The sequence below is a fragment of the Cetorhinus maximus genome, chromosome 12 (assembly GCF_964194155.1).
Source record: "Cetorhinus maximus chromosome 12, sCetMax3.hap1.1, whole genome shotgun sequence".
Classification (NCBI taxonomy): Eukaryota; Metazoa; Chordata; class Chondrichthyes; order Lamniformes; family Cetorhinidae; genus Cetorhinus; species Cetorhinus maximus.
In genome coordinates, this window is record NC_135890.1 from 50,935,220 (window position 1) to 50,960,851 (window position 25,632).

Consider the following 25,632-nt stretch of genomic DNA (forward strand, 5'->3'; position numbering starts at 1 on the left):
TTGTAGGTGGCAATAAGCAGTTCTTCAGCCTATGGTCTGCAACAGTCGCAGCCACGACACCTCCCCGCCACCCCACACCCCACCCTCCCACCACCACCACCACCACCAAATCCCCCATCTAACCCCTACACCAAATGACAATTCCCAGGCTACGTTGGAGACTCCATCCATTCTATCCTTAAAAGTCTGGCACTAGGGCTCAACCAGCTGGTGACTGCAACATTGGTCCGCCAGTCTGCATAACTGGGGAGAGAAGAAGCTGGGAAGGGTGAGGAGAGTTGAAGCTCAAAACCTGAGCACTGGGATCCCCACTAAACAAGCAAACTATACATGAGGAGCTTTTCAACTCATGCCACCCACTTTTCATCCCAAAAAAAGGGGCCAGCAGCTGATCATTGGAGAATTGGGAGCTTCTCTGTTGCCTATTGACAACAACCAAAGTCTGCCTGATGTAATTTTCAGATGGGCTTCTTAGGAGAAAATGAGCTAAAAGCTGCTTAACTTTGCATATCAAGGTACTATTCTGGTAGGCAGACCCTTGATTTCATGTACAAATGTTTTTTTTTTTCTTTATCCTTTCATGGGATGTGGGCATCGCTGGCAAAGCAGCATTTGTTGCCCATCCCAAATTGCCCTTGAACTGAACATTTCAGAGGGCAGTTAAGAGCCAACCACATTGCTGTGGGTCTGGAGTCACATGTAAGCCAAACAGAGGTAAGAACGGCAGATTCCTAAAGGACAACAGTGAACCAGATGGGTCTGTACAGCAATTGATGATAGTTTCATGGTCACCATCACTAAGACTAGCTTTATATTCCAGATTTATTAATTGAATTTAAATTCCACCAGCTGCCATGGTGGGATTTGATCCCATGTCCCCAGAGCATTAGCCTGGGACTCTAGATTACTCATTTAGTGACATTATCACAAAGCTACCAGCTCCCCTAAGTGGGGTGGAGTGTGCAATACCAGGCCACCTAACTAGTGGCCGTTTAAGAGGCTGATCAAAAATATGCCTAAGAAATGTTTCATTTTAATTTTTGTTCCGCAACTCCTTGGCCAAGTAGGAACACCAGCCCACCGCTGACCCATTGAAGCCCATTCTCCCCCGCAACCTTGGGATCACCTCACCCCTTCGACAAGATCCAACATGTCTGTTTGCAAGCTGTCTCCCTTCCCACCCTCCCACAAGTGATGAGCAGCAGTGGACACCCAATTGCTGTTTGCAACTTAGGGCGGAATCGTCCCAGATTTGCACTAAGTGCGGTCGTGGGCAGGTAAAACAACATTTTACCCGTTGGCTGCAATGATGTCTTTTCTCGCCGTATTGTCCCAAACACATCTCATTAATTATGCATTCCCAGGAAACACATCATTTCCATGCCGGGCAGGCTTTCATTCACCCACCACACCATCATCTCGCCGCTTCATCACACCGGGCGCTATATTTAAAGTCCAGCCGCATGCACACCTCTCAGTGCTTCCAGCTCACAACTACTGCAAAGAAGACATGGCCCCAAAAGGCAAAAAGACTGCAGCCCCCAGGTTCAATGACGCATCCCTCGAGCGCCTTCTGGACACAGTGGAGGCTCGCCATAATGTTCTCTACCCACTGTCTGACCACAGGATGGGCAGTAACTTCACTAATCCGGCTTGGGAGGCTGTGGCAGCGGTGGTCAACATCAACGCCCTGCAAAAGAGGACAGCCACCCAGTGCCACAAGAGGATGAATGATGACCTCTGTTCCACAGGGCAAGTCGCTCTTCTCATCACTCTCAACTCACACACTCACAAACCCATCACACATCCACAGGGATCTCACTCATTGTCAGTTCAAGGGACATCACCCTCTCACACACACTTTCATTGTCCTCATCCCATCCATGGGACCACTCACTACCCACATAGGCCAGGCAAGCTTATTATCTTGCCTGGCAAGCGTCCTGCTTACACTCGCTCCATCTCTATTTATGCAGGAAGGGATACCCGCTGCTTTCCTCAGATTGCAAGGTACAATAGAGGAGTCCGTCCGCCTTCAGGCTGAGGTGATAATGCCGGCATGTCAATGCACCGAGGTCAACACTGGCAGGATGTTGGCCGCCATGGAGACCTTGGCCCAGGATTATGCTCCTGCACTGCTGCGCGGGCTGAACTCCATCACTGATGCCATAGTTGGCTTCAAACAGTGTGTATGCAAGATGGGTGCAGGGCATCTTGATCTCACTTCAGCTACCCCTTCTCAAGGAGTCAGCCAGGGGCCCTTGAGCACCCACAGGGAGGAGGATCAGCAGGTACACACCCGGAGCCATTCATCCATGTGACTCCAGGAGTGTCCAGCTCATCTGAATCCCCTCTTCCTGTGACCCTAGCAGCTCCAGCTCCATAGTTCAAGGAGGGTGCCACTGCCACACAGCAGAGGCCCCCAAAAGCAGGCCGAGGCCTTGCAGGTCTCAGCCCTCTGGATGACCTGCCAAAGTCATCACAGACAGGGCGTAGTGTCAGCAGGTTGCCTCCACCTCCGCTGAGGATGTCCAGGGGGCACACCAAGACATAGTGTCAGGATTAAGAAGGTTAAGAAGATGTAACTCTTTTGAGTCAAACAATTAAACTAAATTAACAAAATCAGGGTTAAAGTAAAAGCAGCCCCTTAAAGGGAAACTGCAAAAACAAAGTCAAAATTTAAAGAAAACTTACCAACATTAAATCAAAATGTGATCAAAAGGACCTATAAAGCACCCCGGTCCCCGCAGTGCCCACCAAGCACGAAAAACCTCGATGGTGCTGGCGGGCACCGGGTTCTCCCTCTCCAGGGACACCCGGCAGACATGTAGCTCTTTCAAAGCCAACCTAACAAACTAAATCAACAAAATGAGGGATAAAGGAAACACAGCTCCTAAGTTAGGTTAGCTGTAAAACCAAAGACAAAGTTTAAAGAAAACTTACAAACATCAAATCAAAATGTGGTTAAGAGGGTCGATAAAGCACCCCAGTCCCCGCGGTGCCCACCAGGCACGGAAGGCCTTGACGGTGCCGGCGGACACTGCGTTCTTCCTCTCCAGGGACACCCGGCAGACATGTAACTCTTTTGAGTCCAAACAAATAAACTAAATAAACACACCAGCGGACAAATTGAAAGTTAAGAAGATGTAACTCTTTCAGAGTCAAACAATTAAACTAAATTAACAAAATAAGGGATAAAATAAACACAGCCCCTAAGTCAGGTCAGCTGTAAAACCAAGGACAAAGTTTAAAGGAAACTTACAAACATCAAACTGAAATGTGATTAAAGGGGTCGATAAAACACCCCAGTTCCCGCGGTGCCCACCGGGCATGGAAGGCCTCGAGGGTGCCGGCAGACACCGCGTTCTTCCTCTCCAGGGACACCCGGCAGACATGTAACTCTTTTGAGTTAAAACAATTCAACTAAATTAACAAACTAAGGGATAAAACAAGCACAGCCCCTAAGTCAGGTCAGCTGTAAAACCAAGGACAAGGTTTAAAGGAAACTTACAAACATTAAACCAAAATGTGATTAAAGGGGTCAATAAAACACCCCAGTTTCCGTGGTGTCCACCGGGCACGGAAGGCCTTGAGGGTGCCAGTGGACACCGCATTCTTCTTCTCCAGGGACACCCGGCAGACATGTAGTTGCACAGCCTGGGCATGGTGTTTAAACACTTGTATATAATGTTCACTATTGCCAATAAACTCCCAACAATGTCTCCCTGCCTATGGCTCCTTGTTCTGATGAGCAGCGCTTGTGTCACTCAGATCTGAAACCTTTCTGCACAAGATAAAGGCAAGTGTCTCAGTTCAGGGCCTCATCCCTGTGATTTGTGCAGCCTCCGACCAAAGTGATGGTCCGGCCTCAAACTTCCCGGAAACATTACTGATGCCTGCACCTCGATGGTGCTTGTCATTGCTGCCAGAATGTCGTGGGCAGGTGTCACAGAGTTCTGTCATTCTCTCTGTGTGCTCTCAGCACCTTTAAGGTGGGGCTGACCCCCATCTCTTCAGTATCTGTGAACACTGACACTGTGCTCCTGAAGGGCTCAGGTGCTGAAGGCGGACAAAGGATCAGATGCTTTTAAAGTTTCATGGCTGTGCCTCTATGATATGACCCTGATCACAGAGCACAAGTGAGCTGCCCTCATCCAGACAGGAGTCAGATATTCACAGAGGCTATGTGAAGATTTATGGAGTGTCTTCACTGCATGTCGTCATCATTCTCCTGCAATTGAGCGACTATTAGGGTCTCTACTAGTCTCCATGACAGGAGCATTATCACAGAGTGTATGTGTGCTTCCATTAGCCAGACTGGAGTCAAACATTCATGGATGCAATGTGATGATCTTATGGTGTCTCCTCACTGCATGTCGTCATCATCCTCCACAAATCTGGCTGCTATGAGGGCCTCCCGAGTGTACCTGCCTTGTCTGACCAGTGCGAGGGCCTCAACGCCATCATTGTTGCCTTTGAGGACCTCCTCACCCTCATCACCGTCAACATCCTCCTCATTGGAAGAGACCTCCAGCTCCTGCATCTCCTCCTCAGCCAGTTCCTCTCCCTGTTGCAGCGCCAGGTTGTAAAGGGCGCAGCAGACAACAACAATGCGTGGCATCCTCTGTGGACTATATTGCAGGGCTCCACCAGGCTGGAACCTCATCTTCAGCATCCCGATTGTTTGCTCTATCAAGTTGTGAGTTGCAGCATGAGCCTCGTTATACCTTCACTCTGCTGCAGTCTGAGGCCACCACTTGGGTGTCATCAGTCACGTCCTCTGCGGGTATCCCTTGTCCCCGAGGAGCCATCCCTGCAGTCTCTGTGGACCTGGAAGACATCAGGGATCTGTGACCGACTAAGAATGTAGGAGTCATGCACACTCCCTGGAAACCATGCGCAGACCTGCAGGATACGTTTCTGATGGTCACACACCAGCTGCATATTCAGCGAATGGAATCCCTTGTAGATGATATAGTTGGGATTGCGATGGAGATCTAAGCGCCACGTGAGTGCAGTCGATGGCACCCTGCACCTGTGGGAAACCTAAGATCTGGGAAAATCCAATCGCTTTTGCATCCTGGCTCTCCTGGTCCCAGGGAAAATGCATGAAGTTGTGTGCCCTTGCAAAGATGGCATCCATGACCTCATGGATGCACTTGTGGGTGGAGGAATGTGATATCCCAGAGAGGTCACCTGTGGAGCCCTGAAAGGAGCCACTGGTGTAGAAATTGAGCGCCGCTGTCACTTTCACGGCCACTGGCAGTGGATGCCCTCCATGTTCGTGTGGTGCCAAATCCTGCAGTAGCCGGCATTTCTGACTGACCAATTCCCTAGACATGTGCAGTCTTCGGTGGTCTGCAGGAATGAAAGGCAGTGTCCATAGACCCTGGGTCTAGCTAGGCGCCGACCAGTGTCGACTCACTGTGGCTCTTCAGTGGCACATCCAGGAGCCCCAGCCACCTATTCTTCCAGAGGGTGCTGCTCCTCCCTCTGCGCAGCCAGGCACCTCAGTCACTCTTTTCTCTGTTGTCTTCACTCTCTGTACACCGCGAGGCATACAGCTAGTTCACCAGGCTCCATGATCCTGATGTACTACTCCTGCAGGATGAAAGAGAGAGACATGTGGGTTAGCATGGGTGTACTGAGAACCTCTCTTGGTTAAGTCTGATGGCCCCTTAACACATCCTGGAAAGTGCTGACCACCAGTTGGATGACCAGAGATCAGGGTGCTGCATGGCTGCCCGAAACACCACCTTCCTCCACCTGACCGATTGGCGGCAGCTTTGCCCATTGGACTGCATGCTGTGCTCTCAGCTCAAACACAGGCATTCTCCTAACCCGCGCTACAAGGCTGCACTGTTAGCTTGAAGGGGACTGAAACTTGAAAGGAGACTGGTCCAAACCGGGATGACAACATTGCAAGGGGCTGTGAGCAACTCCACCAGTGACTGCTTCACAGCCAGCTTTAGCAAGGAGATTGTACAACTTGCCCAATCGTCCAATTGTTCCGCAGTCCACTAAAATGCTCATTAGTTTGCAGTCTGTGCCCGAGGGGTGAAAAGCTCTGGAGCTTTGGTGGCACTTTGATGCCACTACGTTACTTGAGTGGGCAGAGAAGCTAGAGGCCCAATTCCGATCATATCAATGTGGCTGGGCCTGAACTGTCTCAGCTGCAGAGTAATGGTCACTTTATACAAGGTGTCCCTAATACATGGCCACTTCCCTCACCTACCCAACCCCCCCTACCGCCCCACACATGCTTGTGCGCTATCTTCAACCGCAGGGCAGCCTTTGCCCTCCACCCCCCCACAAAGCCACCTCAACCACAGGGAAGCCTTTGTCCCCCCCACCCCACCAAAGTCACCTCAACTGTAGGGCAGCCTTTGCCCAGCACCCCCCACAACACACCTCAACCTTGAAGTCCAACAGGTGTCCCTCACGAGCGCTGCGCAATGTAACTGTGCACTCACCTCCGAGTTCCCCTCAGAGTGCAGCCCCGCCAAGTGCATGTCTTTTATATGCTGTTGTGAAACACGTCAGGTGCAGCTGAGTGGGGATGAGTCTGGCGGGCCAGCCTTATAATAATATGCTGATGTATTACACTAAGGCTCCTGATGTTTGATGGTGGGAAATGCGGCCCATCATCAACGGGCTGAGTGGACAATCGCAAATTGGTTTCATAACATCATGAAACGGATTTTTGGCCTTCTCACCATATTGTCCGCTCACGCCACCAAACACGCCTGACACCACTGGGTATGGACGACTCCACCCTTAGATTAAAGCCCAAAGCCCATATAGCTTCTTACAAACAGTTGAGAGCTGGTGTCTGCATAACTCAAAGACTAAAATTCAAAAATGAGTCAATCTTAGCTGGATACATTTTTCTTCACAAATACTTTGGCTATCATCAGACATTCAATACTTTTCTGATTCCTTCAATCAATTTGGTATCCTTGCCAATCTCAGGATGGCCATCAAAGTAAAAGCTCTGCCTCAGCATAGCAAGAAGGGAACACAGAAAGCCTGTCTTGCATCTAGATTTGGATTAGCACTGTGACAGGCTAACAACTTGCTCCCATGATGCGTTGTTGCGCAGGGGAGTGGAAATCGCAGCCCCGTGTTGGCCTCCCTCTCCTTCCTTGGCCGCCGCCATTCCGCCTCAATGTTGAGTCGCTGAGCCTCGGAGTGGCTTGCGCCTTGGACCAGGTGGTGCCATGCTGAGTGATTGGCAGCATTCTCCTCCCAGTCAGTGGTGTCAATGCCTCTGTACGACAGTGAACATATCCTTTTACCTTTTCCTTTGGCCACTCTTTGAATGTTGGCCAGGGGAGAGCTGTGAGAAGAGAACCTGCTGAGGGAGGCAGTTTTCAGGCATCCAGACGCGATGGCCCATCCATCGGAGTAGGTTCCGCAGGAGCAGGGTTTCAGTGCTAGTAGACACAGCTTTATGGAGGATGCTCAGGTTAGTCTGGCGGTCCTCCCATTTGATCCCCAGGATTTGACACAAGCACTGCTGATGGAAGCTCTCAGGGGTCCTAATGTGGCATTGTTAGTCAGTCCATGTTGATGCAGCTTGAAGAAGGCAGCACTGGCACAGTTGACTCAGTGTTGACCTTCCTCAATCGATGGTAGTCCCTTGGGAGAGGTGGCTGCCCATACTTCAGAGCCACCTATACTCAGGTGCAGACATCAAAAGCCAATCTTAAGGACTCCCAAAGGTGCACTCAGATTCTTGTGAAAATCAATGGGTTAAAACCATGTATCTTAGCAGCACAGAATATTGGTAAGTCTCCCACTCTTTGTCCAGTTAGGATCATCCTGTGCATTATACAGGATCTTCTATTTGGCACCCCTGGGGCCGATCGCATATCAGCATTCACATATTCTCAGTGTTCGGATATAATATAGCTGCCATATATATGGTAGGCCTAGGCCTCCTTAGCCCAAGCCTGGGCTAGTTATTGTCTACAAATACTCAGTTGTTTCTCCATTTGCCAACTCTCACACACCCTACTTCTTACCTACAACTCCACTTTCTTCGCAATTGATAACAAATTATGCTTCCTTTTCCTTTTCTCACCGTTACCCATGAGGATATCTGATGGTCTTTTTGACATGGTGGAACAAAAGCAATAAATAACTACAAAATTCACACGGTAAGGTGAGAGCATGTGACTGTAAACAGCGCAGATGAACAATTAATCTTCCCATGCGAATGGTTGGGTCCGGTCAGTGAGGTTCGTTTGGGCTCAGCGCAGATTCCCCGTGCAAAAGGTCGGTGAGGTTCATGTTGGCTCCTGTTAAGGTCCATTCAAAAGTACGTTCAGTTTTTGGAGGTGTTCAGTTTTTGGATAGACGGATAAAGGACCTTTGACTGTAATATTGGACTGGAGGATTATCTGATGCTGAGTGGGGAGAATCCCAGGCCCTGGGGACAGACCTAGCCTTCCAGCTCCTAACAGTGAACCAGAGTTGACCTGGTACAGACATGAGACCACCAAGGCTGTCACAGATATTAATCTTGCAGCTAACCCAACCCCAATCTCAACCTGAATCCCCTGTCCTGCCTTTCTAGAATGAAGGGAAGGCATAAATTTAAAGTGGTGTTATTGGGCAAGAACTTGCTGGAAAAATAGTGAGTGCTACACGGTGTAATTAATGTACAAATTGGCCCACAAATTCATGGAATTAAATGATTCGTCGTTACATGTGAATCTCCAGAACCTGATGGTCAATATACACTGCTCAACCATTTGCTGTGCACAAACAGCATCTCACCTTTAGCTTCTTCTTAAGAACTTGCTGGATTTGGACATTAATTACCTGTTAAACCTGCTGCAAGAAGTTAACTCTGTAATTAACAACAGAATACCGCTTTAACAATGTGAAAATTGTTAATGACTGCGACTCAAACTCTCTGGCTCAGAAAAATAATAATTTAAACAGTAATCTTGTTCTTCCAGGTAGTACATTGTTATTGGAGATTTAAGTGTTATTCTTTCCTCCTTCCTTTTCCATTCTTTCTCGATCCAATCTTTTTAACTCTTTTTTTTTCTGTACCTGACCATATTCCATTTCACCCATTTGCTGTTTTTTCTCTATTTCTTTCTCAAACCTTAAATTTCATTGGTTAAGGAGGTGCATTGTTGGCCCCATCATTCACTGAGTTTCCACATGCCTCATTGCCCAGCAGGTGGTTATCTTCTCGTACTTCCAGCAAGCTATTACACAAAATGGATTCAAGCTGAGGGTTCAGGAAAAAGTCTTTAACTAATGACATATACCACAAGATGCCCCACTCCAAGAAGTCCCAGACACAAGTTCAAGCCCCATCATGCCCTAAGAATAAGAAAGATTTGTGGATCAAGATCAAACCAAACAAGTGAAGGCCCTTGACACCTCTCTGTGACAGAAGGGCAAAATGACATAATTCTAGGATCCAGCTGGCCACTGTGTGCAGAGAAGTGGCATTGTCTGTAATTAGAGTTTGTGACACTGACTCCATAATTTAATAATAACAGATCTGTTATTCTTGCCTGTTCAGATGCTGTCAGCTGGACTTGCTGAGCTGGCTGAAGTCCAGGACCTGAAGTATGTTTACAATAACTTGCGACCAAAGGACTCTGATGCACAAGCCACCTCTTACTTCACAAGGTTGAAAGCTGAATTTTTATTTTTCCTGTGTACTTTCCCACTAATCCCAGCTTGTTCTGTGTCAAAATTCAATGTGGATACTTTTAATAAACTGCGTTTGTACCATAGGCCACATAGCCAATCACACTAATGCATAACCAATAAGCTTTATAATTAATTCAGTAAAACGACAGGTTAATGAAGCAATAAAAAAACCAACGGCTGGGACCATGTATCAAGGTTTTCTAGGACCACATGACAGGAAGCCCTCCCCAATAAATTAGTCAAATGAAAAAGGAATACTGAAAAATATCCAAAAGCATAAATGTTGCATTGGCATGGATTATGCAAATTCATGCTTTACAGTCCAGTATTTTTAGAAGAAAAATGTCTCACCTGAACAGAATCATTGGGACTCAAATATGATAAATGGAATGTGGCGCAGTCTGTATTAATGGAATCCGTGATAACTAAGATTTTGCAACGGAAGTTGGACAGTCATTTGAGAGAGAAGTGAATCAAGGGTTACGATGGTTGATTTACTTGAGAAAAGATGGAAGGAAACTCGAGTGGAGCATAAACACCAGCATGGACTGATTGGGCTAAAGGGTTTGTATCTGTGCCATATATTCGATACAATCCTATGTATCTGGTGGCAGGGTGAGTCCTGCTCCTGACCCTCAGCAGAGATAGGAAGGTGAAGCTGCATAAGCTGCTCTCACACCATGTTTAAAGTGGAGTTAACGTAAAAGTTACTTTAAAAGTTAAAACTCGACATAAGATAGATTAATAAAGGATCTATTCCACTGCAGCAGAACAAGCAGCCATCTTTCCAATTACCATATACAGATATTGAATTGGTTGTAAACATATTAACCATTTACTATTGGTGTCTAGGAAGTGACGTTGTGCTGAGTATTGTCGTAACGTGACATTGAAAACTGAGATCCAAACTCGGTTGCAAGAAGTACAGAATTTGTAATAATCTGCGCAAGACTATTAGCAACTCAGTCTCTTCACTGTGCAGAAGTCAACACAGAAGATGAATATTTATTCACCATTAAAATCACTGAACAGAATACATTAAATTCAACTGAACTCACAAAGCATAACTATCAGAAGTAAAATCCAGGCTAGTGTTCTGGGAGATGTTGTTCCTGTATAGCTGAAGGTGTTTATTGGATGCTGATCATGTTTTCTATGACACTGACCAGTAAAAATTGATTTCTTTCCTCTACAGCTTAATAAAAGAGAGCCTGAGAAGCCTACCTGTGAAAATTAATTTTGTTGCTCACATCTTGGCACAGATGAAATTGGCAGCCCCTGATGTCCAGCCAACTCTGTCTTTCGCACTAGAAAAATACACATTACAAACAGATGCTCTAATAAGTAGTGCAGTAGTGTGCGGTTATGAGAAGAAAATTGCCCCTCATAAAGACTATGTAAGTACTTGGGAAATTTAGAAATGCGTTTAATAATTGGGTTGACACTAAACTTTACAAAGTTTACAATTTTGAATCATGGAAAATTCTTTCTGAGAGTGCCTCATACTTCTAGATTTAAAAAAAGGAAACCTCACACTCTCCATATTTCCCATCTTTTAGAAAATCAAGATAGATTTGCAGGTTGCTGCTTTCCAGGGTCTGCTCCCTTCTGCAGAACCTCACTCAATGGGAACGGAGGTTATAGAAAGTCCACAAGCCCAGTCCCTGTTGGCTCCTATGTTTTCACTTCACATCTTTATCAAGGGAGGTTTGTGCCAAGAGTGGAGCTCGTTTAAACATACCCATGTACTCTTAAGTAGATATGCAATTCTTGTCTCACTCCTTGCAGTTATAAGGATCTCACTTTTTATTAACACATGCAAGTTCAACAGCTACACTTGCCCAGTTAACTGCTCATATGCAATTAGCTGTAACAGTGAGAGTTTAATTTTTTTTAGTATCCATGTGGTTTCCAAGATCTTGGTGAGGTCTATTCTGAAACTGGTTCCGTTGTCAAATTAAACTGAGTCAGGGACTGCAATTTGTACTATGCACAGGACACACTGCAACAACTCACCAAGGCTTCTTCAATAGGATCTCCCAAACTCGGGGCCTCTATGATCCAGGGTGACCAGCTCTTGGGGAATAAATTAAGGGACACTGTGGGGGGGTTTGGGGTTTGCTGGCAGTGGGGGGCGGATACTACCACCACAGCTGCATGACCTGCCGCAAGCAAGATAGAACATCCTCCCACCCCTGGACACCCAGGACTACTAAGCCCTGAGCACAAATCACGGTACTTCCGGGGCCAGTGCATGCGCAAACACAAAGAATGGAATGAAAGATGAATTCTGGGAAAAAACATGTCCCAGGAAGGCGTTATCTGGGACGCAGGACAAAAGGCTAAATTACAGGACAGTCCCGGAATATCTGGGACCGTTGGTCACCCTGCCATTATCTAAAAGGACAAGGGCAGCAGATTCATGGGAACACCACCACCAAGTTACACATCATCACAGCTTGGACAAATATCACCTTACCTTCACTGTGGCTGGGTCAAAAGCACAGAACTTCCTCCTAACAGCGCTGTGCCATGCTCTAGGCCAGTTCAAGAAGAGGGCCTGTCACAACCTTTTCTGGGGCATCTAGAGATGAGCAATAAAACCAGAGATGCCAGCAACACCCATATCACAAAATATATAAAAGAAGGGCATATGTTGCCCTCCCACCTAGACCAGCAGAGACTGAAGACACATTCTGGCAGTGTTGGTACACCACTCCAGATAGCAGTTAGATGCCAGCCACCAACACCATATTTTCGTTCTGTTGCCAATGTTCTCCCATCTCACTCCTTGCTGGATATGGTTTCATGGACAGCAGCTGCCCTGAATTACCTTGTCCAAGTGGCATCATTCATAAGGGGCCTCAATATCAGGCCATTTAATTGCCAGGTCAACACAGTCGAGCCCAATCTATCTTCACCAGTCACCTGTCCACACAACACCCTGTCTAGCAGGTATCCCTGAATGGTATAGGATTTCCCCTCTCTGGTGGAGGAGCACTGAAGTCAAATGTAGCACCACTGCCAATTCCCAGACTAATGCATCAATTTGAACCACCAGCAGATAGGATTGCCAATCCTCCAGGATTGTGTTAGAGTGTCCAGGAATTGAAGATTAATTTTAAAGACATTGCTGCAAATAGTGCAGAAGAAAAATCATTAGGCTGTTAAAAAAATTGTGATTTTTACATTTTCTTTGAATAATTCCATTTGTTAATTATAAGCAATATTAGAGATGGAAAAAAGACAGTTTGACGAACAGTTGAGATTGTTCCAATTAGTTTGCTGTTTGCTTTGTGATTGACTGTGAGATGGCAGTGTGCTCGGAGGTTCGACCAATGGTGGGAGGGTAGTGGTAGGATGGTTGGTCATATGATGAAACCTCCAGGAATACGCTCAGTAGAGTTGGCAACCCTACCAGCAGAACTTTATTATCACACATTGTTCACAATATATTTTGAGCATATGAACTTAAAGCATTAGAGTAGCAATACTGAGCCCCAACACAGCTGGAAACTTGAAGCAAGCTGACTTGATTAATTCCATTCACATAGTCCCATGTTTATTGAGCCTCTTCAGAACACACTTTCCTTACAGGCAAATCATAAACCTTTTAAACTTGTCTTACGATTGACCCAGTAAATTAATTAGTTGCAGATGAGAGCTGTACGCTCCAGTGCGATGTTTTAGAAAATATATTTCCCCTTTTAGTACATCTGGTGAATGCAGTTAGTTTGCAAAGAAACCTTGCTCAGCAAGCTGAGAAATGCTGATAACGAACTGAAAAATGCACAGAGGCTTGGAAGGTTGCATTTTATCAACTTTTAAATACCTTGAGAGTGCTGCTTATCGGATACCATAAACTCAGTTATTGGGCATCTATGCTGAAATCTTGGAACATATCGTGCAAGGCTCCTGCCACACAAGTAGTCAGCTTGAAACCATACAGGAAGAATCTATTTGATTTACCTGAGCATCCAACTACCCACATATCTAATCTCATTTTAGTTTTACAAGATACAAGTGAAACGAGAAGGGCAGAATGAGGAGACCTTCATTGAAAGAAGCTTCAACCAATTTGATGAACTCAACAAACAGCTTCACTGCTATTTTCCAGCATCGGAGTTACCAAGGTAAGGAAGGACTCATATCTGGGCAATTCAATTGTTCTGTTTCTGTGTACATAAAGGTATTTCGTTTAAATAACCTCCTGCCCACCCCACCCTGACTGTAGGACTGCCCCCCAGGCCTACACACATCCACCTCCATCCCCACCCTGTCAGTGGGGAAGCCCTTCACTGCTACTCCACCCCCATCACTATTATTAGGTACCTCCTTGAAGGTCTAGCTTTATCATGCTTTGTCAGGTTATGATAAAATGGCAATCAAGAGATTCACAACTGAAACCCTTGCAGTTTCCAGGAGATTTCACAGGGTCAAGTAAGGAGTGGGACTTCCTCCTGTCCCTTACTTAGGCACCTTGTCATAGGGTGCATGCCAAAGACAAGAAATCTCAATACTGGGAGTTCTCATGCTTTCAGCCTACAAGGGAGGTGGTGTAAAATCAAAGGCTAATTCACCTAGAGGAAAAGGAGCATGCTGGCCTCCAATCCCAGCACAGTCCAGTTGGGATCAGAGTCCTGAATAAGGCCTAAGGCAAGGGGAAGCGCTTTGTTAAATTAGGAGTGGTATGCGGGGTCCCTCTTTTAACTTTGTTTGAAAGGAGACATCAGTCCTCTCCCCCAACTGACCACTTATGCCCCACTGTATGGCTTGGACTGGCCCCTCTAAGGAAGCCCTAAATTTGGAAAGTAAGTTTGTGAAAGTGTTGCTTCCAACTCCTTTCCTGCCAGGTGCATTGATCCAATGTGGAGAATATTTCCTCGTTTAGAAATCATGGCATTAATTTTAATGAAAGCAAAACACTGCAAATGCAGGAGACCTGAAATTAAAGAAGTCTGAAATTAATCTTCCTGCTTTTTGTGTAACATTTTCCATCAATGTCACTGATTAATTTCTTGGGCTTTTCCACTGAGTGATTTAATTCTATGGGATTTTATAAGCCTTAATTTTGGAAATTTGGCTATTTGTGATTTGCCTACAGTCAGGTCTTTTTCACACCACTGGTGGCTTAACAACAATTTATCCACTTACGTAATAGGATGTCAATGCAGCTCAAGGCTGTCAAGGAGATGTAGGGAATTAAGCATAGCAAAGAATTTGTACAGCCCTATTTACATTGGATTCAAAGAACTTGCTTTGAAGTTGCATCAAGATATGAGTTTTAAAATCAGAAAGAGCCATCCATTGTGGAGGTGTTGAAAACTGTGTAGTGGAGTAGCTCATAAATTAGTTTCTCTCTGACCTTATTTGTAATAATTTATTTAAATATCCAAACATTGAGAATTTTTGCTTTTTCATGAGGAAAGTGAAAACAGCTATGGGAATTGTAAACCATCCCACTGGTTTATTTTGCATTGAATGTATGACTGAAGGGAATACTGCCCCCTCAGCAAGAATTCACCAAGGCTCCTTAGGCAGCACCATCCAAACCCACGACCACTACCATCTAGAAGAACAAGGGGAGCAGATAGATGGGAACACCGCCACCAGGAAGTTCCCCTCCAAGTCACTCGCCGTCCTGACTTGGAAATATATCGCCATTCCATCAGTGTCGCTGGGTCAAAATCCTGGAACTCCCATCCTAACAGCACTATGGGTGTACCTACAACGCATGGACTGCAGCAGTTCAAGAAGGCAGCTCACCACCACCTTCTCAAGGGCAGCTAGACCTGAGTTGTTTTCATTGGAGCAGAGAAGACTGAGGAGTGACCTGATCGATGTGTACAAGATTATGAGGGGTATGGACAGGGTGGATAGGGAGCAGCTGCTCCCCTTAGTTGAAGGGTCAGTCACAAGGGGACATAAGTTCAAGGTGAGGGGCAGGAGGTTTAGGGGGGATGTGAGGAAAAACTTTTTTACCCAGAGGGTGGTGACGGTCTGGAATGCGCTGCCTGGGAGGGTGGTGGAGGCAGGTTGCCTCACATCCTTTAAAAAGTACCTGGATGAGCACTTGGCATGTCATAGCATTCAAGGCTATGGGCCAAGTGCTGGTAAGTGGGATTAGGTAGGTAGGTCAGGTGCTTCTCACATGTCAGTGCAGACTCGATGGGCCGAAGGGTCTCTTCTGCACTGTTTGGTTCTGTGATACTATAACTAGAGATGGGCAATAAATGCTGGCCCAGCCAGCAAAGCCCACATCCCATGAATAAGTTTTTTTTAAATTACACACTTTTTATCCTCATAATGTTTGAAGAATAAAAGATGCAATTTTTGCCCTTGATATGGACATACTTTCATTTCACCAATTATTACCAGTACATATTCTATGAAGCTGACTGGTCGTCACTTAGAGTCTCCTAACTCTTATAATCCCCAATAATTTGCATTGACAGTTCACACCTGGGAGCAGGAGCGAGAAAAAATACAATAGCTTCATCTCTGCCCCTCCCTCCCTCCCTCCCTCCCTCCCTCCCTCCCTCTCTCTCTCTCTCCTCCCTCTCCTCCAGCAACACCCCCACCCCATAACGTCACCCATTCATCAAAATACATCCCCCACCCAACCCTGACCCCTTCACCAACCCATAAATTCTCAGTCAAAAATCAGCTTACTGGGTGGCCAATCAAAATACCAACAGACCCTTTAGTGTGGGTCCTGTGCATTGTATTGTTTTGCCTACTAGCCTTAACTTAACTAACCTACTTAACTTGGTGTGTGAAACCAGTCCATGATTACATGTGTAAATATCTCTGGGAGGTGTTGGAATGCACTAATAAACTTCTCCCCATCCTATTGTCTCAAATAGATAGTTAGAACAGTTTTAATATCCAATCAAGCTCCCAACCCTGATTTGTTTCAGCACCTTCAGTCACTTTACTATTAAATCAAAAAATACGCTGGAGCTCTGAGAATTAACCTTTTTGTATCCTGAGCCTGACTTTCTATCAAAAGAAAATTACAGCTTGATCTAAAAGTTCTTTCTAGGCAAGAATCTCAAAATGTGACCATAACCATTACAGTGAATTCCACAATAAAAACAGACAATACTGGGAAAACTCAGCAGATCTGACAGCATCTGTGGAAAGAGAAACAGGGTTAATGTTTCAAGTCCATATAACTCTCTTCAGCTCTGTTTCTGCTCTGAAGAAGTCATAGAGACTCGAAATGTCAACTCTGTTTCTCTCTCCACAGATGCTGTCACACCTTCTGAGTTTTCCAGCATTTTCTGTTTTTATTTCAGATTTCCAGCATCTGCAGTATTTTGCTTTTATCACAGTGAATCCATGTTTAGCAGATACTCTTTCAATGAGCTTAGTTGTTCCGTTGTTCAGTGAATACCAGCTTTAAAGTAATAAGTTGATAACAATTACATTTTTTTGGGAAGGATGGAAAGTGGAACACAGGATAAAAGGGAAAGAAAAGGGAAAACTCGACGCTTCTATGTGTTTTCCATCACTTTTAATGCCTGTTGCTATTGAACAACAAAAACAAATCGCACATGGAGTATAAATAGAATTTGTTAAATATTGTAACCATGCTACATGTGAATTCGCTGGAAAGTAGGATTTCCCTCTAATTTTTCCCCTGTATCACATCTTTTTTCCATCACTGTGTCTCCTGCCAAAACAATATGGCCTTCTGCTCATGTGCACTGGTCTGCGTAGACATCACTCTGCTGCACTCAGCCGGCCAGAAAGCCTTCAAGTGGAAATATGTTTATCCTTCAGAAACAGCATCCCACTTTGTTACACAGTACAAGGGAGAAAAGGAGAGGGCGCAGTGAGAGACCGAGTCGGAGTGAGTTAAGGCTGCGCAACACAGATGGTCAGACAAAGTATCAGTTCCAGATAACCTTGTAAAGTCTGATTTTACCTAAAAAAAAGTTCTACTCGAGAGACAGAAGATGCAATCTCATCTCTCACTGATATTGTATCAGAGACAAACACAGCATTAATCTCACACTCAGATGCAATGCCAGCCAATGATTAAAAAGTCCCATATTTAACCCTCTCTTGCCCGTTGTAATCTTCACAGATGTTAAATAGAATTTTTTTTTCCCGCAAATCCAGACCGGACTATACACAGCTCCTTCCCCACTCTGCAATAAAAGAGAGGGAATGTCCCTGTCTCTTTGGAACTGTGGATGTGTCCGGGTGCAGTCGATGTTTGTGTTAGTTTCCTTTTTCACAACTTCAGGGTGAGAGTCTGGGAAACAGTCGGAGAAACACAAGAACTGCGGGCATGCCCGGTGTTGGCAGCAAATGCAGGCTTTTTCCATTTAGAAGGTTTGAAGAAATTCTGCAGCCAGGCCTTATCTTGAAGTGACACCAAGGCAGTAGGCAAAATTAGAGGGGAAAGTTCACCTTCTGGAAGTGTTTCTTGCTCTGACCTCGCAGTCTGCTATGTTGCTCAAAAGATACCACATTTCATTAAGCATGATGAAACTGTTCTTGAGCTTAACATTTATTCATTCTCAAGAAACCTTCCTTTTACTCCACTGTCAAATGCAGAGGAAATAAAAGGGGTACTCGACACATTCCTAAAATGATTGTGGGTTCACACTCTCAGCCTTCACTGTGTACTAACAATGGGCTTTTTGGTACAGGAGTAAGTTAGTGTTGTAGAAACCTTGCTAATCTGATAACCCAAACCAGATGAGCCTATAATACTCCAGAGCACTGGATGTCTCACCAGGAACTCTGGCTCATGAATGGGACCTGGAAGGTTAGACCTGTCATTGGGAGCAGGGATTCTTCCCAGATAACTCTACAAGCCAACGCTTGCAGTGGTTCTGAATGAACGGGGGGAGGCAGTGGCATACTGGTAATGTCACTGGACAAGTAATCCAGAGGCCCAGGCTAATGCTTTGGTGACATGTAGATTCACCATGGCAGCTGGTGGAGTTTAAATTCAATTAATAAATCTGGAATTGAAAGCTAGTCTAATGGTGACCACAAAAACAATTGTCGTTAAAAACCATTTGGTTCACTAGTGCCCTTTAGGGAAGGAAATCTGCCGTCCTTACTTGGCCTGGTGAATATGTAACTCCAAAGCCACAGCAATGTGGTTAACTCTGAACTACCCTCTGAAATGGCCTAGCAAGCCCTCAGAAAGGAATGAAACCAGAAAGACCACTCGGCAATGACCTAGGCACCAGAAACAATGACAGCATATCCAGCCCTGTCAACCCTGCATAGTCCTCCTTGTTAATATCTGGGGACTTGTGCCAAAATTGGGAGAACTGTCCCACAGACCAGTCAAGCAACAGCCTAACATAGTCATACTGACGAAATCATACCTTACAGACAAAGTCTGAGGCACCACAATCATTATCCCTGGGTATGTCCTGTCCCAACAGAAGTGGCAGCACATTCAGGAGGGAATTGTGTTGGGAGTCCTCGACATCGACTCTGGACCCCATGAAGTCTCATGGCATCAGATCAAACATGGACAAGGAAACTTCCTGCTGGTTACTATCTACTGTGGCTGGTAAATCAGTACTCCTCCATGTTGAACACCACTTGGAGGAAGCACTGAGGGTGACAAGGGCACAGAATGTACTCTGGGTGGGGGAATTCAATGTCTATCACCAAGAGTGGCTCGGTAGCACCACTACTGACTGAGCTGGTTGAGTCCTAAAGGACATAGCTGATAAACTGGGTCCGCGGCAGGTGGTGAGGGAACCAACAAGAGGGAAAAACCTACTTGGCCTTGTCCTCACCAATCTACCTATCGCAGATGCATCTGTTCATAACAGTGTTGGTAGGAATGACCACCGCACCGAAGAGACCAAGTCCCATATTCACATTAAGAACACATTGGTCCAAACATGGATATAAGAGCTAAACTCAAGAGGTGAAGTCAGAGTGACTGCCTTTAACGTTAAGGCAGTATTTGATTGAGTGTGGTATCAAGGAGCCCTGGCAAAACTGAAGTCACTGGGAATCGGGGAAATGTCTCCACTGGTTGGAGTCATATCTAGCACAAAGGAAGATGGTTGTGGGTTTTGGAGTTCATTCATCCCAGTCCCAAGACATCGCTGCAGGAATTCCTCAAGGTAGTGTCCTAGGCCCAACCATCTTCAGCTGTTTCATCAATGACCTTCCTTCATAAGGTCAGAAGTGGAGATGTTCGGTGAAGTTTGCACAATGTTCAGCACCATTCGCAGCTCCTCAGATACTGAAGCGGTCCATGTCCAAATGCAGCAAGACCTGGACAATATCCAGGCTTGGGCTGATAAATGGCAAGTAACATTAATGCCACTCGAATGCCAGGCAATGACCATCTCCAACAAGAGAGAATCTAACCATCACCCCTTGACATTCAATGGCATTACCATTGCTGAATGCCCACTATCAACAACCTGGGGTTTATCATTGACCAGAAACTGAACTGAAGCAGCCATTTCAATACTACAACAATTGGCTACAAGTGCAGGCCAGAGGCTCGGAATTCTGTGGCGAGTAACTCACCTCCTGACTCCCCAAACCCTGTCCACCATCTACAAGGCCCAAGTCAGGAGTGTGATGGAATACTCTCCACTTGCCTGGATGAGTGCAGCTCCAACAACACTCAAGAAGCTCGACACCATCCAGGACAAAACAGCCCGCTTGATTGGCACCACATCCATCATCTTAAACATTCACTCCCTCTACCCCCAACATATAGTGGCAACAGTGTGTACCATCTACTAGGTGCATTGCAGGAACTCACCAAGGCTCCTTTGACAGCACCTTCCAAACCCACTCCTCTATCACCACAAGGGCAGCTGATTTATGGGAATACCACCACCTGCAATTTCCTCTCCAAGTCACGCACCATCTTCATTTGGAACCAAATCATTGTTCCTTCACTGTCACTGCATCAAAATCCTGGTACACCCTCCCTAACAGCACTATGGATGTTCCTACAACATGGACTGCAGCTCTTCAAGGAGGCAGCTCACCGTCGCTTTCTCAAAGGGCAATTAGGGAGAGACAATAAGTTGCCAGTGACACCCACATCCTATGAACAAATAATAAAAAAACAAGGACTAAAAAGTTTTCCAGTGCGCCATGCTCCAGCAATCTCTCCGTGCAGAGGGTCCCTAAGTCGAGGAAGGGTTAGTACCATAGGATACCAATGTGCATGATCCCAGTGTAGCCATTGGGAACTCATATATTGAGGGCCAATGTTGAGATTAATCTTATTGGTTTAAGCCAAAGTTAAGTTCCTAATTTATCTATGTAGTTAACTCCATGATCTCATTAAGAAGGAGGAACAGAGAGTGGATTACTGTCTACCCATCTTAAATCAAAGCCACAATTGAAATTATCTGATGTTTCAATTTCTTCGAATGAAATTCCACATGAGCATCCCATTTTAATGTGTTATTTACATTGGTTAATTAGCCTTCTGACTAACCATTTTTATTGTCCAAAAACAACAACTTCAAATAATCAGGAGGAGTTACAACTGTGGTGAATTCTACATTTTAAGTCAGTCCTGGTATAAAATAATACCACTTTTGCAATGAGATTTATGCCAAAACTAATTCAAAGATGAGACAATGTAAACAGCACCAGAATTGCCTCTCCTAGCGACCACATGGACCAATTCACAACCACAACTCTGGTGCTAATTAACCACTCTTCCATCCCAACCAGCATGTCTACTAAATTAATTGTAACACATCTGAAGGTGAGGAAAGCATTTCAGCACCTGTTGCACACGTGTGCAAGTGTGATGTATACCTATAGACAGTGCAATTTACATATGCTAGTACAAGCAAAACAACGTGAAAGCTGTACAAAGGAAACGGAAGAGGCTATTCAGCTCTCCAGGCCTGTTACACCATTTAATCAGATCATGGCTGATCTGTATCTTAATGGTAACTCCATTTGCCCACCTTGGTTCCATATCCCATAGTAACCTTAGTAACTAAAATCTATCAATCTCAGTTTTGAAATTTGCAGTTGACCAAGCCGTATCAGTTCTTTGGGGAGTGATTTCTAGTTTTCCACTAACCTTTGTGCGCTTAAGTGCTTTCTGACATCACCCTTGAATGGCCAAGCTCTAATTTTAAGGTTCTGCTCTTTAACAGTGCAGACGATTCCATACAAAAGCCCATGCAAATTGACCAATTATGTGCAGACAGCCTCCATATAATCAAGGCTGTACGGTGTTTGAGGCTTAATTTCACTCCAGAGCATCTAAAATCTGAATTGTAAAATAACTTGTTTGATTTATGTACGATGATTGGGGATCAGTTTAAATTACATCACTTCAGGGGTGAGTTTAATTTCAGGCAATAATTTAGATGCATGTTAGTAACTGGCACTGGATTCTTTATTGAATTACTCCCACTCCTCATGTTAGTGACTGTAGTCTTCACATTGCTCCCAGTGTACTCATAACTTTTGCTGACAGCTGTTGTTTTCTTTTTAATCAATTCTCTTCCCCCACAACCTTTATAGTGCTTGCCGTGCAGCTTCTCAGCTGATGCTTAGCAATATGATGGGGAGAGTTGTGCTTAATCACATACAGAATCAAATATAAACCTTGATTAATCTACAGTAGTTTCCCAGCATCTTGTCATCAAGTAATCATTTGAATTCCAAATTAGTTTGTTGTTGAGAATGTTCATTTTCATGCAACCATTGGGAAAGAATGGAAGTATAAAATGCGCCAGTACTGGAGTGCCAGTTATGCGATTACTAGATGTCAGCAGCACAGTTTCAGCTTGGAGGTTCAAGCCCAACTCTAGGACCGGAGCATATGGTCTGGGCTGGCATACTATGTTGTACTAATCAAGAAGTGCCGCATCAATAATGCCATCCTTTAGGTAAAGCACTGAGACCAAGACTCCACCTGCCAGTTCCAGTGAACATTAAATATTTTATGGCTGTCATGAAGCTATTAATATATATAATATTTGGGGAAATATTTTTCTTTTAAAATAAAGGTTTAGTCTGCGGGTGTGTCTTAATTGGATTAAAGCCAGCTAGTCTGGGTGCTTTGACGTGTATTAGTTTAGATACGTCAGAGAGATAGAGTGCATTTGCATTTTTTGAATAGAGCATTCAAGAAGTGGGTGAAAACTGACGCCTTTCTAGCAGCTACCAAGCAATATGTTTATATTACTAATAAAATTTGGTTTCAAAGGGGTTTCATTGTTAAAAGGTGAAGTTCAAAGAGGCTGGTGAGACAATGAGAATTTGAATTCAATCAGTGGTGGTAGGTATAACTTCATCAGTTTTTATGTGTGTAGAGCAGAGGCAATGTAAGATCAAAAGGCAGCTCCAAGCCTCCAACTGGCTCCACAGGATCCACAGTGAAAGAACCTCATTTGGAACTCGTGAGGTGAAAATGCTTTGCCTGGTGTTTGGTTAAGTCTATGGGTTGCTGTTGCCTTAATGGAGATTAGTTTGGGAATTTGTTAAAAGTTATGATAGTAGTAATTTGTAGCCATGTGTCAATATTTTAACCTCTGTAAATTAATAAAACGTTTCACTTAGTTTAATGTAAAACCTCGAGAATTGATGGTCTGATTCCTGAATTTAGAGTTGCATCTCAAACATAACACTTAAAATTATAGGTTATGACAGTTGTTTAAAGTTTCCCTCTGGGATTTTTAAATAACTCCGCTTTACCAACTGCATCGGTCATAACAGGTGTTATTCAAAAAAGAACAGGGTGTTGTCCTGATCTACTTGAAACTTTCTTCCCCCCACCGACACCACCTAAAACAAATTAACAGGCCACTCATATCATTGCTGCATGTGGTATGCAGGTGTGTGACAAACTTGCCCATATAACAACAGCCAGTGAAAAAGCTCTCTTAATTAATATTGTAATAGCCTTAATAGGCCTCTTAATTGTCGACAGGCACACTGCCGACTCTTGCGGGTGCCCGCCGACTGAAATATTGCGCGAGTGAGCAATGACGTCGGAACAGTCGCCTGACGCCATCGCACGTTATTTTACACTCAATCAGGTCGGGCGCGCGCCCACCCACCCACAGAATGTAAAAATCTGCCCTAAGTCTTTTCTTTTAGATGGGATTTGAAGATGCAGTTGGTTAGCCCACTGTACATTCACCTTTGCGATATGGATTTCATTCCAGCAGACTGAGATGGAAATCTCCCTCCCCCTCCCTGCCTCTCTCTCTCTGTGTCTTGCTTCATAAGGATTCCAAGTGAAATGATTTTGCACAATCTCAAATAAGAATAGAAAATGCTGGAAAAACTCAGCAGGCCTGACAGCACCTGTGGAGAGAGAAACACAGTTAACGTTTTGAGTCCGTGTGACTCTTGAGTCATACAGACTCGAAACGTTAACTCTGTTTCGCTCTCCACGGATGCTGTCCGGCCTGTTGAATTTGTCCAGCATTTTCTATTTTTATTTCCGATTTCCAGCATCCGCAGTATTTTGCTTTTATCTCTGCACAATCTCAAGCTGGTTATCAATGGGCTTGGGGTTACAGCATCAATCTATCTACAGTTCAGCATATTTGACATTAATTTGGTAAACAGGATCAGAATGCTTGGTGTGAAGAATAGAAATGTTACACTGTTGCAGCAGATCTCCAGCTTGCATCATATCTGTCCCAAACCAGACCATGGGGGTCATTGATAGGAATGTGCAGGATGAGATGAAATGATTTCAGTTCAACTAGTAGCAAATAATGATTGAAAAAATACCACTGACTACAGGGTTGCACAGTTCTTAACTGCTTTCTCTGCCAATTGTTTAGAAAAGCTCCTCTTGAATTTTTTTATTCATTCGTGGGATGTGGGCTTCACTGGCTGGGCCAGCATTTATTGCCCATCCCTAGTTGCCCTTGAGAAGGTGGTGGTGAGCTGCATTCTTGAACTGCTGCCGTCCATGTGGTGTAGGTACACCCACAGTACTGTTAGGGAGGGAGTTCCAGGATTTTGTCCCAGTGACAGTGAAGGAACGACGATATATTTCCAAGTCAGGATGATGAGTGACTTGGAGGGAACTTCCAGGTGGCGGTGTTCCCATCTATCTGCTGCCCTTGTCCTTCTAGATGGTAGTGGTTGTGGGTTTGGAAGGTGCTGTCTAAGGAGCCTTGGTGAATTCCTGCAGTGCATCTTGTAGATGGTACACCCTGCTGTTGCTGTGGATCGGTGGTGGAGCGAGTGAATATTTGTGGATGTGGTGATGCTTTGTTCTGGACGGTGCCAAACTTCTTGAGTGTTGTGGGAGCTGCACTCATCCAGGCAAGTGGGGAGTATACCATCACGCTCTTGACTTGTGTCTTGTAGATGGTGGGCAGGCTTTGGGGAGTCAGGAAGTGAGTTACTCATTGCACGATTCCTATCCTCTGACCTGTTCTTATAGCCACAGTATTTATATGGCTAGTCCAGTTCAGTTTCTGGTCAATGGTATCCCCCAGGATATTGATCATTTGGTCATTCTATCCACTGATATAGATCCAATAATTCAAATTTGCAAGACTTGGTGTCCTCACATTTCTCCCAATAGAATATTCATTTTGAAAAATGACCATTGTAAACTTTTGTGTTCCAGATTTCCTTACAAGCCTCTGATTGGATTGTCTAAGGGAAGGGAATTGGCGAGGAGAAGAAAGGATGAATTGAATGAATATGTGAGGTATTTGTTGAATGGATCACCTCATGTGGCAAAGGTAAGTAGTACAACACTTCAATGAAAACATATGGGAGCAAATCTGGATGACCCTTGATGATTGATGACCACATCAACATTGTGCTGTCTGTGCATTTGAGTGACCTCTGCACCAGCTAGTGCTCAGTACACTGTTCATTGGCTGGACACATCAATAGGGACCAATATCATGAGTGGCTGGCACCATTTAAAGCTAGCCTGTACTTCTTAAAGGGAATGAACATTATGGTTGGAGC

The 25,632-nt window shown here is 44.9% G+C and overlaps 1 protein-coding gene across 1 annotated transcript in view; it reads left to right on the plus strand.

The window, feature by feature from the left end:
* Positions 1-25,632, plus strand: part of LOC144687974 (phosphatidylinositol 3-kinase C2 domain-containing subunit gamma-like) — a 232,986-nt gene that overhangs the window by 171,573 nt on the left and 35,781 nt on the right. The window contains exons 26-29 of the mRNA XM_078554634.1: positions 9,551-9,660; positions 10,880-11,081; positions 13,693-13,817; positions 25,280-25,397. Coding sequence (XP_078410760.1) covers positions 9,551-9,660; positions 10,880-11,081; positions 13,693-13,817; positions 25,280-25,397 — 555 coding nt within the window. The remainder of the gene's footprint in view (positions 1-9,550; positions 9,661-10,879; positions 11,082-13,692; positions 13,818-25,279; positions 25,398-25,632) is intronic.